This window comes from Phyllobates terribilis, unplaced genomic scaffold, assembly GCF_046119375.1.
Source record: "Phyllobates terribilis strain yellow unplaced genomic scaffold, ASM4611937v1 Scaffold_1__5_contigs__length_1240528914, whole genome shotgun sequence".
In the NCBI taxonomy this organism is placed as follows: Eukaryota; Metazoa; Chordata; class Amphibia; order Anura; family Dendrobatidae; genus Phyllobates; species Phyllobates terribilis.
The window spans coordinates 862500329-862513119 of record NW_027362761.1 but is presented as its reverse complement, the minus strand read 5'-3'; the positions used below and the strand labels follow the sequence as shown (position 1 = coordinate 862513119).

The 12791-nt window shown below is 43.4% G+C and overlaps 1 protein-coding gene across 1 annotated transcript in view; it reads left to right on the top strand.

Annotated features, from left to right (window-relative positions):
* The window catches only part of BANK1 (B cell scaffold protein with ankyrin repeats 1), an 857480-nt gene that overhangs the window by 270961 nt on the left and 573728 nt on the right, over positions 1-12791 (top strand). The window contains exon 6 of the mRNA XM_073639073.1: positions 284-395. Coding sequence (XP_073495174.1) covers positions 284-395 — 112 coding nt within the window. The remainder of the gene's footprint in view (positions 1-283; positions 396-12791) is intronic.

Genomic DNA, 12791 nt, shown 5'->3' with positions numbered 1-12791 from the left:
AGTATATAACAATGAACTGGGTAGATAGATGAATATTGTGCCAAGTATTGCTCATATAATAGGGTGATGGCCCTCTCTAACACAGGGGCCCACCGGAGGATTCTACTGTTCTCCTGTAGTCCAGTCCTGGACTGGACAGCACTGACTCGTGTCTCATGAAGCCGATTTCCCCATGTGTGTGCGCCCAAAGCACAATATTGATTGTTATGTTTTGGTGCTTGATAAGCATATGTTTTTTGGGCTGTTTGTTTGTTATTTTTATGTTGTATTTTGTTGATTTTAGGCATTCAATGTGTATACCTTAAAGGAACTGGATAATGTGCTGATGAAATCATTAAAAAACAAGATTTCGTCTTGTGAATACAACCTTCATGAGCTTACCCAGCGCAGAACGAGTAAGTATTATTTCCATGCCTTTTCTGATTTGTTTAGATTGAATTGATATTTAGGACTCTATGGCAATATGCAATACTCCAATAAAGCTCTGTTCACACTTCTTTTGAACCTTCTATTGGAGGTTTACTCATCTATACTGACTTATAGCTTGAATGGCAATGGGTCACCAATCATCTACAGCATACATGTCAAACTCTGGCCCGTGGGCTAAATCCGGCCTGCAGGGTGGTTATATTTGGCCCACGACACCAGAACCACCACCCCTATGTGGGGCCATTATTTTGTATGGAGGACTTTGGGGGCCCATTATACTATATGGAGGACTATGTGGCACCCATTATACTGTATGGAGAACTATGTGGGGCCCATTATACTGTAGGGAAGGCAATGCAGGGCTCATTATTCAGTATGGAGGACTTTGTGGGGCACATTATTCTGTATGGAGGATTGTGTGGGGCCCATTATTCTTTATGGAAAGCTATGTGGGGCCATTATACTGTATGGAGGAGTATGTGGGGCCCATTTTTCTGTATGGAAGATTGCGTGGGGCCCATTATTCTGTATGGAGGACTATGTTGGTCCATTATACTGTATGGAGGACTTTGTGGGCCCATTATACTGTATGGAGGACTATGTGGAGCCCATTATTCTTTATGGAAAGCTATGTGGGGCTATTATACTGTATGGAGGACTATGTGGGGCCCATTATTCTGTGTGGAGGATTGTGTGGGGCCCATTATTATGTATGGAGGACTATGTGGGGCCCATTATACTTTATCAAAAGCTATGTGGGTCCATTATTCTGTATGGAGGACTATGTGGGGCCCATTATTCTGTATAGAGGACTATGTGGAGACCATTATTCTGTATGGAGGACTATGTGGAGACCATTATTCTGTATGGAGGACTGTGTGGGGCTCAATATACTGTATACTGGTTGGCCCGTGACTTTGTCCAAGTTTTTCATTTTGGCCCTCTGTGTGTTTGAGTTTGACATCCCTGATCTATAGGATGGCATATGCTGGCTTTTTCATTGTATGCCTCTGACTAAAAAAGCATTGTCTATTACACTACTCCATAAAAGGCTTAAATGAAAGGTGTGTAAAAAACGATATAGTGTCCCTAGGTTTGCCAAAAATACACTCTTGTACCATGCACTGGGTGAATATGGACATTTAAATGCAGTTGGAAATTCTTTTGTTTTTTCCTCCCCTTGTTCCAAGAGTCATAACTTTTGTTTTTTTCCTCGACATGGCCATATGAGTACTTGATCTTTGCAAGATGAGTTGTAGATTTGAATGGCACCATTAATTGTACCATACAATGTACTGGAAAATGGCAAAAATTTCCAACTGTGTTGAAATTGCGATAAAAAATGCAGTTAAGCCATTGTATATTTGAATATTGTTTTTACGTTATTCATTTAATGGTAGAAACTGGCAAAAAAACTATCCAGATCAGTATGATTACAGCAATACTGAACTTGTATAGTTTTGTCCATTATTATTTTAGTGATGAAAAGATTCTGAAATTTGTAAATGGAAAAAAATTTTCGTTTGTCTTGCTATTTTCTGAGACGTGAGTGAGGGCCTGTTTTTTCTTGCACCCTGACCTCATGTATTTGATGATACAATTTTGGCATGCATGTGACATTTTGTTTGCGTCCTAGGTTTGTTTTTGTTTTTTGGCATTTAACGCACAGTTTAAATAAATTAAAATTTGGAATATTGGAGTTTTTCAGACATGACAATACCAAATATCTTCATTATTTTTTTAAATTTTAATCTGTTTTAAAGAGAGAAAAGACAGTTGCATAACTTTTCATATGTTTTAAAATATTTTTTACTTTATTCTTAAGTCCCTTTAAGGGATTTGAAACTGTGATTGCTTATACTACTGTATATACTGCCACACCAAATATTGCAGTATTTAGGTATACTGCGGTTCTCTCAAGAAAGTTCAGCCTGTGGCTCAGCTTTACAGGAGGACTAAGATGAAAGACTCTTGTCTTACTACAAAAAGCGTTTACAAGCTGTGATACATTCAAAAGCGTGTGCTACTAGGTACTAACCATGCAGGGTGCCCAAACTTTTGCATTGGCTCATTTTCCTTTTTGGAATTTTTAAAATGTAAAAGATGAAAAAATATTTTCTCTTTTCCTAAAATACAAAGGAAATGTGTCATCTTTAACATTAGGCCTTCTAGAGATCATTTCATCTTCAACTTGCTTAACTGTTCACAATAACAGTAATTTTGAACAGGGGTGCCCAAACGTTTACATGCCACTGTAATTCTAGGTAATTTTTTTTTGCATCTAAACCTGTACTAAAGTTTTGGACTGGCTGATGGAAGAAAACCGGTCCTTGGGGATAAATCTGATTCTAAACTGTGTGCTTGTACATTTAATCCTGTACCCTTGGATGTCTGTTTTGTCTTTCTATTCTAAGGACAAGTCTGCCCAGACCCTGCTGCTTGTCACAGTCTCAGTTCCTCTGTCTAGTTTCCTGTACCCTTGCACCTGTACCTCCATCTAGAACCCAGGACATCTGTATAAATTATACTGTTGCAATTCCTGTTCTGCTATTTCTGTACAGACTTGAATCTGCTACAAATGACTTTGTTGCTGTTTGTTAAATTAATGTTTACACTGTTTGTATTTTTTTACTAGTAATACTTAAATGGGGTTTACCCATCTCCAAGATTTTATCCCAATATGTATTAGGTGTAATAATAATAGCAAATATCTCCAATTAGAAATGTAGTATACTTCTTCTGATAGCCACTCATATAGTGACAGTTAGTTAGCAGTTAGTGGTAGTAACCATGGATAATAGTGATGAGCGAGCACTAAAATGCTCGGGTACTCGTTGCTCGGGTCGAGCAAATTGGAATACTCGGGTGCTTGACCCGAGCAATGAGCCCAATGTAAGTCTATGGGAAACTCGAGCATTTTTCAGGCGGCTTCCCCCCGGCGGTCTGCAGAGGGCCTAAAAATTGCCCAAATCGATGGGAACAGTGCTCAAATGACATGGGAACAGCATGGGGAAGACCCCTGGAAGCATCTCTGACTCCCACATCACTGCTGTCAGCAACGTGGTCAGAGTATAACGCCACTTTTACGGACTCACAATAAAACATACAAAAACTAAACCAAAATGGATTTTCCTGGGAAATATGTTAAGGAACATCCTTTCCAGGGTAATGACTTGTATATAAGGCAAAATAAATAACCAAAAACAAAAATACTCCTCCACAACTTGGGCTATGTTCACACGTAGCGTTTTTAATGCGTTTTTGCACTTTTGAATTGCTTTCAACCAAGACAAATGCATTCACCAGGAAATGTCATTTTAACATTTTACAACCTTATCGGGCCATGTGGTGTGTGACACATCATCAGACACATGCATACAGTGCTGAAAAGACATGGGAACAGCATGGGGAAGACCTCTGGAAGCATCTCTGACTCCCAGGTCACTGCCTAAAAGTGTGCTCATCATAAGTGATCTTTGTCGCTTGCGAAGATGCCTCCCACCATGCACCTGTCGTTGCATACGTGCAACAATCACTGTCCATGTCCTTGTCCCACTGCAGCCTTCAGTTGTCCCTACCCCATTCCTTGGAATGCAAGCACAAGTATGCAGGCAGCCACACACCCACAGGCTGCAATACTATACTGCCAAATTTTTGACAGCTGCTTGCATTTGAAATGTGGCCTTTTAGGCTCATGGAGGCGGAAACTTTTCACAACCTCATGCCGGCGGCGGCCGGGTGTCCATACTCGGTCCCCAGCCGCCACTATATTTCCCAGTATCGCCTCCACCTTCCACAAGCACGGGTCCCACAACATTACCCGTGCCCTCCCCAGTGCATTTACTGGGAAGGACCGCATAACCACAAACACGTGGACAGGTGAATGTGGCCAGGGACGGTACGGAGCCAGTCCACAGCTTTTTTTGATGAGAGTTGTATTTCACCAAAGCCATATTCTTTAGCTTGGTGAAAGGACTTGGGAAACCATATCTATCCAGCTGTCATTTCTCCCAGGAAGTCCTCTAAAGCTGCTTTCACTTTTTTTGCTGAGAGTTGTATTTAGCTCGGTGAAAGGACTGGCATAGAGGGAAACCGTATCTACCCTGCGAGTCATTTCTCCCAGGAAGTCCTCTAAAGCTGCTTGCACTTGAAATGTGGCCTGAACTTTACTGCTGGTACTTTTCTGTGGGAATTTGTTTGCCTCCTACCAGCCTGGAATATTTCCAGCAAACTATGGTACGACGCCATGGTATTAGCACTACCCCCAGTACCAGGAGCGAAGCCATCCCCAATTTCCTTCTCAGGAATTTTATTTGGTAGACTGAGTGGCTGCCCAAATACATTTTCTCACAAAGGAGCTGAAGATGGAGTGGCAGTAGGTGCAAGTTTCTCCAGCCTGTTAGATATTAGATGGTGAATGGCAGCACATTGGATCAGTGGTTAGCACTGAAGCCTTGCAGCGCTGGGATCCTGGGTTCAATTCCCAGCAAAGACAACATCTGCAAGGACTTTGTATGTTCTCCCCGTGTTTGCATGTGTTTCCTCCTCAGTAAAAAAGCAGCCGTAGAGTGTCCGGGAACCTTCCCACACACTTTTCTTAGCCAGGACTGCTTCTCGGCAGGGTTGGACGGTCTCACCAGAGAATCCTCTGGTGTGCATTGGCTTCTACCTCAGGAGAGTTAATGATAGCGCTAACTTTGCAGCTGCTATGGGGCTCTTGAGCAGGTGAGAAAGGTTAGCCCTCAGAATCAAATCCTCTGGTGGGCACAATGTTTTTCTATGTGAAACTGCTTCTCAGTGGCAGTTGTATTTCACCACAGCCATATTCTTTAGCTCAGTGAAAGGACTGGCATAGAGGGAAATCGTATCTACCCCGGCTGTCATTTCTCCGTCTCCAGGTTCTGCCCATTGTCACACATGACCATGCCTGGCTGTATGTTCAGCAGTGAGAGCCACATATCAGGCTGATGTGTTACTGCTTTCAACGACTCTGCAACGCTGGGCGGTTTGTCACTTAAGCATTAAGCATGTTATCTTCAGCACAGCCTGTTGCGCTTGGCCAAGGCAGTGCTGCAGTGCTGTCAGCTTTTGACTGATGTGATCATTTCGGAGATGGAGGAGGAGGTGCATGAGCTGAACAATGTGATTACATTAAGGTTAAATTGGTGATGCTGTTTTTTATACTAAAGAATGATCCTATTGTTTTGTTTTTTTTACATTATTTTTTAAGACAAATGCATTCACCGGGAAATGTAATTTTAACATTTTACAACCTTATCTGGCAATGTGGTGTGTGACACATCATCAGACACATCCTTTTTTATTTATGATGGAGGGACTCTGAAATTCATAAATCCTATTTTTACAGGGACATCAGACGGCCCTTACTGTTCTTGAAAGGCCAGCAGTCGGCCCTAGCTATTGTTAGAGAGCCATCAGCCGGCTATGCTTTGTTGTTCCCATTATTAACAAGTGGGTCTCCTATACTGTTATTGCGTATCCAGTGACTGCAAGGGCTGCCAAAAATTTGGACGCAACCCAATACCCCTTTGAAGAGACATAGAGGAGCGTCTCAGTAAAAAAAATCTTCCCATTAAAAAGGAGCTGGTCTCCTATAGTGGTAATGCCCATGCTGTGACTGCAAGGGCTGCCAAAATTTGGGAAAAACCCCACTAAGAATTTAAAGACACACGGAGCAGGGCCACAGTAACAAGTACGACATGTTCCCATTAGAAAGGAGAGGGTCTGCTATACAGTTATAGGGTATGCAGTGAGTCCAACGGCTGACCAATTTTAGGAATAACCCCACTAATACGCGTCTGTGCCCTGGGACTTAACAGCCAGACCCGTATTAGTACGTCATGGCGATCGCGCGCGCACACAGGCTGTGCGGGCGCGATCGCCGCTGGGTCCTGCACCACTCCCAGCACATTAACCCCCGCGATGCTGCGATCGAAGTCGATCGAAGTCGATCGCGGCATTGCGGGGGCAAGGGGAGGTGATCGGCGATACTCACCTCCTCTTCCGGCTTCCAGCGCAGTCTGCAAAGGCTTCCCGGGTGTTGCCATGACAACCCGATGTCGTCATGACAACATCCGGGTCACCAGAGAGCAGGAAGATTGCTTGGGCATGCGCAGTGCATCTCCAAGCAATCTTCACACTGTGCACTTCTGACAGCCTTCATGGCATAGGGATGGTGCTTCATTCCTGTGCCATGCAGGCGATCAGAAAAAAAAGTGAAAGTCCCAGAGTGGGACAAAGTAATAAAGTGTATAAACTGTGTGAAAGTGAAAAAAAAAAAAAAAAAAAAAATGTGCAAAAATATTATAAAAAAATTAAAAAAATAATACACCAAAAATAAAAATATAATGTACCCATCAATAAATATTATTATAAAAAAAATTTAAAAAAAACAATAAAAGTACACATATTTGGTATCGCCGCGTCCGGAACAACCTGACCTATAAAAGTGTCCCACTAGTTAACCCCTTCAGTGAACACGGTAAAAAAAAAAAAAAAAAAAGCGAAGCAAAAAACAATGCTTTATCACCATACCGCCAAACAAAAAGTGGAATAACACGCGATCAAAAAGACGCATATAAATAAAAATGATACCGCTGAAAACGTCATCTCGTTCCGCAAAAAACAAGCCGCCACATAGCTCCATTAGCCGAAAAATAAAAAAGTTATAGCTCTCAGAACAAAGCGATGCTAAAAAATATTTTTTTCTATAAAATAGCTTTTATTGTGTATAAGCGCCAAAACATAGAAAAATGATACAAATGTGGTACCGCTGTAAACGTACTGACCCGAAGAATAAAGCTACCTCATCAATTTTACCACACGCGGAACAGAATAAAAAAAAAAAATAAAATAATTCCTGAATTGTTGGTTTTTGTTTATTCTGCCTCCCAAAAATCGGAATAGAAAGCAATCAAAAAATGTCACGTCAAGTCATCCCGCAAAAAACGAGCCGTCACATGACTGTCTGCCAAAATCTGGAAAAATTATAGCTCTCAAAATATGGCGATGCAAAAACTAGATTTTACAAAAAATGCGTCTTTTAGTGTGTGACAGCTGTCAGTCATAAAAACCCCATATGATTCTGGCATTGCTGTAATCACACCGACCCGAAGAATAAAGTCGTCTAATCACTTATACCGCACAAGGAACGGCGTCAAAAATAAACTCTTGGGTTAGGATTGGGCTAGGGTTAGGGCTGGGTTTGGGGCTAGGGTTGTGCTGGGGCTAGGGTTGTGCTGGGGCTAGGGTTGTGCTGGGGCTAGGGTTGTGCTGGGGCTAGGGTTGTGCTAGGGCTAGGGTTGTGCTAGGGCTAGGGTTGTGCTAGGGTTAGGGCTGGGGTTGGGATTTTTTTCAAAAGTAAGAAAAAAAGATGACGATATGGCGACTAGTGTTGAGAGCAAGTGCTCGCTACTTGAGTTTGCATCGGGTGCTCTGGTATGCATTGAGTATCGTGGGTATTTGAGTGACATGCTCGAGTCTCTGCCCCATTTGCTTCGCGGCCAAAAAACTTTACGGGGATTGCCTGCCATGCACGAGCGATCCCCGCATGTTTTTTTTTGGGTGTCTAATAGCCGTGAAACATGCGGAGCAGGGACTCGAGCATGTCACTCGAGCACACGCTGTACATGGTGCATACCTGAGTACCCGATGCAAACTCAAGTAGCGAGCACTTGCGCTCAAGAATAATGACAACTTATTCAATATGATGACCTAATGTAAACAAATTCTGTGCCGTACCTCTGGGTTCAAAATGTTCACTATACACCTTAATAAAATCCTTGAGGGGTATAGTTTACAAAATGGGGACACTTGTGGGGGAGCTCCACTGTTTAGGCACATCACGGGCTCTCCAAACGCGACATGGTGTCCGCTTACAAATTGAATGGAAAATCGGCTCAAATTGTTAGCGGACGCCATGTTGCGTTTGGAGAGCCCCTGTGTGCCAAAACATTGGAGCTCCCCCACAAGTGACCCCATTTTGGAAACTAGACCCCCCAAGGCACCTATCTAGATGCATAGTGAGCACTTGGAACCCCAGGTGTTTCACAAATTGATTCATAAAAATGAAAAAGTGTTTTTTTTTTCACTTTTTCATTTTTACGAATCAATTTGTGAAGCACCTGGGGGTTCCAAGTGCTCACTATGCATCTAGAAAGGTGCCTTGGGGGGTCTAGTTTCCAAAATGGGGTCACTTGTGGGGGAGCTCCAAAGTTTGGGCACAGAGGGGCTCTCCAAACGCAATGTGGTGTCCGCTAACAATTTGAGCCGATTTTCCATTCAATTTGTTAGCGGATACCATGTTGTATTTAGAGAGTCCCTGTGTGTCCAAACATTGGAGCTCCCCCACAAGTGACCCCATTTTGGAAACTAGACCCCCCAAGGCACCTATCTAGATGCATAGTGAGCACTTGGAACCCCTAGGTGCTTCACAAATTGATTTGTAAAAATGAAAAAGTGTTTTTTTTTTTTCACTTTTTCATTTTTACGAATCAATTTGTGAAGCACCTGGGGGTTCCAAGTGCTCACTATGCATCTATAAAGGTGCCTTGGGGGGTCTAGTTTCCAAAATGGGGTCACTTGTGGGGGAGCTCCAAAGTTTGGGCACACAGGGGCTCTCCAAACACAACATGGCGTCCGCTAATTATTCAAGCAAATTTTACAGTCAAAAAGTCAAATGGCTCTCCTTCACTTTCGAGCCCTGCCGTGCGCCCAAACAGTGTTTTTTCCCCAAATATTGGGTATCTACGTGCCCAAAGGAAATTGCACAACAAATTTTGGGGTCCATTTTTTCATTACCCCTGTGAAAATAAAAAAAATTGGGTCTAAAGTAACATTTTTGTGAAAAAAGTTAAATGTTCATTTTTTTCTTCCACATTCAAAAAATTCCTGTGAAGCACCTGAAGGGTTAATAAAGTTCTTGAATGTGGTTTTGAGCACCTTGAGGGGTGCAGTTTTTAGAATGGTGTCACTTTTGGGTATTTTCTGTCAAAAAGACCTCTCCAAGTGACTTCAAATGTGATGTGGTCCCTAAAAAAATGGTTTTGTAAATTTTGTTGGAAAAATGAGAAATCGCTGGTCAACTTTTAACCCTTATAGCTGCCTAACAAAAAAAAATTTTGGTTCCAAAATTGTGCTGATGTAAAGTAGACATGTGGGAAATGTTATTTATTAACTCTTTCGTGTGACATATCGCTCTGATTTCAGGGCTTAAAAATTCAAATTTTGAAAATTGCAAAATTTTCAAAATTTTTGCCAAATTTCCATTTTTTTCACAAATAAACGCAAGTGATATCGAAGAAATTTTTCCACAATCATGAAGTACAATATGTCATGAAAAAACATTCTCAGAATCAGGGGGATCCGTTGAAGCGTTCCAGAGTAATTACCTCATAAAGTGACAGTGGTCAGAATTGTAAAAATTGGCCCGGTCATTAACGTGCAAACCACCACCGGGGCTTAAGGGGTTAAAGACACACAGAGCAGGGCCACAGTAACAAGTACGACATGTTCCCATTAGAAAGGAGAGAGTCTGCTATACAGTTATAGGGTATGCTGTGAGTACAATGGCTGACCAATTTTAGGAAAAACCCCACTAAGAATTTAAAGACACACGGAGAAGGGCCACAGTAACAAGGTACGACATGTTTCCATTAGAAAGGAGAGGGTCTGCTATACAGTTATAGGGTATGCAGTGAGTCCAACGGCTGACCAATTTTAGGAAAAACCCCACTAAGAATTTAAAGACACACGGAGCGCGGCCACAGTAACAAGGTACGACATGTTCCCATTAGAAAGGAGAGGGGCTGCTATACAGTTATAGGGTATGCAGTGAGTCCAACAGCTGATCAATTTTAGGAAAAACCCCACTAAGAATTTAAAGACACACGGAGCGCGGCCACAGTAACAAGGTACGACATGTTCCCATTAGAAAGGAGAGGGTCTGCTATACAGTTATAGGGTATGCAGTGAGTCCAACAGCTGACCAATTTTAGGAAAAACCCCACTAAGAATTTAAAGACACACGGAGCGCGGCCACAGTAACAAGGTACGACATGTTCCCATTAGAAAGGAGAGGGTCTGCTATACAGTTATAGGGTATGCAGTGAGTCCAACGGCTGACCAATTTTAGGAAAAACCACACTAAGAATTTAAAGACACACAGAGCAGGGCCACAGTAACGACAGATTCCCATTAGAAAGGAGAGAGTCTCCTATAGTGTTGGCCTATGCAGTGAATGCAAGGAATGCCAAAAATTTGAAGGCATTTCAATGCAACTTGGAAGAGACGTGGAGGAGGGCCTCATAAAAAATGTTTCTATTAGAAAGGAGCGGGCTTCCTATACTTGTAATGCCCATGCACTAAGTGTATGGGCTGACAAACATTTACCCCTGGGGGGTATACATGTACATACTGTATAAAAAAAAATTTTCACGGGCATCATAAACACCCTTTAAAAAAATTATGTGGGTGTTACATAACGGACCACGGTCACCCTGGTGATATAGTGGCAGAGGATGAGGAGAAGGAGGAGGACAAGAGCAAATAGCCAAAATCAGGAAGTGTATACCCATGTGTGGGTGTGAAAAGGTGCATGGGAATACACCTCCCAAGAAAAGACACTGGATTTGAGTTTATGTTACGCTGCTATCATTCGTTGGTGTTGAGAAGTCTGGCCCAATCCAGCCCTTGTCCATTTTTATAAGAGTTAGCCTGTCAGCATTTTCAGGTGACAGGCGGATGCACTTATCAGTTATAATTCCACCAGCGGCACTAAAAACCCGCTCTGATAAAAAGCTGGCGGCAGGGCAGGCCAGGACCTCCAAGGCATAGAGAGCCAGTTCATTCCACGTATCCAGCTTGGATACCCAATAATTATAACGCACAGAGGAATCACGGAGGACGTTGGTACGGTCGGCAAGGTACTCCCTCAGCATCTTCCCAAACTTTGCACTCCTTGTGAGAGTACCCTGTGCCTCAGGGCCTGTGCGATGGGAGGGTCTGAGAAAACTCTCCCAGAACTTTGACAGTGTTCTCCTGCCTCTGCTGGATTGAAGTTGTGTCTCTCGCCTGTACTCCTGGGTTGTCCAACGAAGTTCGCCCTCTGCCGCCAGCGTTTTTAGATGGGAATTTTTTTAATAGTTCCGCAACAAGGGCCTTCTGGTACAGCCCCATTTTTGTTGACCTGTCTGCCTCAGGAATAAGAGATATAAAGTTCTCCTTGTAGCGTGCATCTAGAAGTGTCACCAACCAGTAATGACTGTCACCCAAAATTTTGAGAACGCGAGGGTCATGGGAAAGGCAGCGTATGTCACGCTACTGGCGATACTGGACTGGAGGTCAGTGGCCGGAGCAGATGTGTACAGGTGACCTGACCGTGGGAAGACTTCTGGGGATGCAGTATATGGCGGTAGTAGTTCACCTTGTCAGAAGATGCAGCATATGGCAGTAGTAGTTCACCTTGTCAGAAGATGCAGTATATGGCGGTAGTAGTTCACCTTGTCAGCAGATGCAGGGGCCCGCCCGAGCAAGGGCCGGCCGGGATCACACACGAGCACCAGGTTCGTTTAGGCAATAGGAGTTCGAGGTAGGAACAGCAGAGTCTTCACAAGAAGCAGGAAAGCACCAGCAGAACACCTTCCAAGTCAGGAGCTCAGATAATGCTTCACTCAGTTAGACTGAGCACCACAATACTCAGCAACAGGAAGCTGCACAGGGCCAGGTATATATAGCAGGTCCAATCAATCTCAATCAGGGCGGGAACAATCAGCAGGGCAGGTGATGATTAGTGTTGAGCCACCCCCGTAGTGTTCGAGTTCGGTTCGGTTCGTCGAACACCCGTGTGTTCGCCGAACTGTTCGTCGAACTGTTCGTCGAACACCTTCGAACACCGTTAAAACCAATGGCAGGCAAACAAAAACACATAGAAACACATAGAAAACACCTTCAAAGGTGTCCAAAAGCTGACAAACTGCTCAGAAGACACAACTAACACATGGAAAAGTGACAAGTACATATAGTCATGCGAAAAGAAAAGAGGTGGAGGAGTAAAAGGAGGGGGAGACACAGATATAGGCATGTCATTCCCTTCTAAAATCCAAAAAGTGAGAAGCCGACACTTTCAGTCCGCTCCTGCCCGTGCCACCTCCGCGTCGCCGGGTTTGTGCCAGAGCCGCGGTGAACCCTGACGGCCAGCCCCCCTCTCCCAATACTGGTGCCTGTCCGCTGGTGGGTCGAGCGAGCCCCCCTGTGGTGGAGGCAGCTCTAAGCTTTTTAATTTAAATTGTCTCTCTAATTTGAATGAATACACTTTAAATCCATTTACAAGGATCTATTGGAGG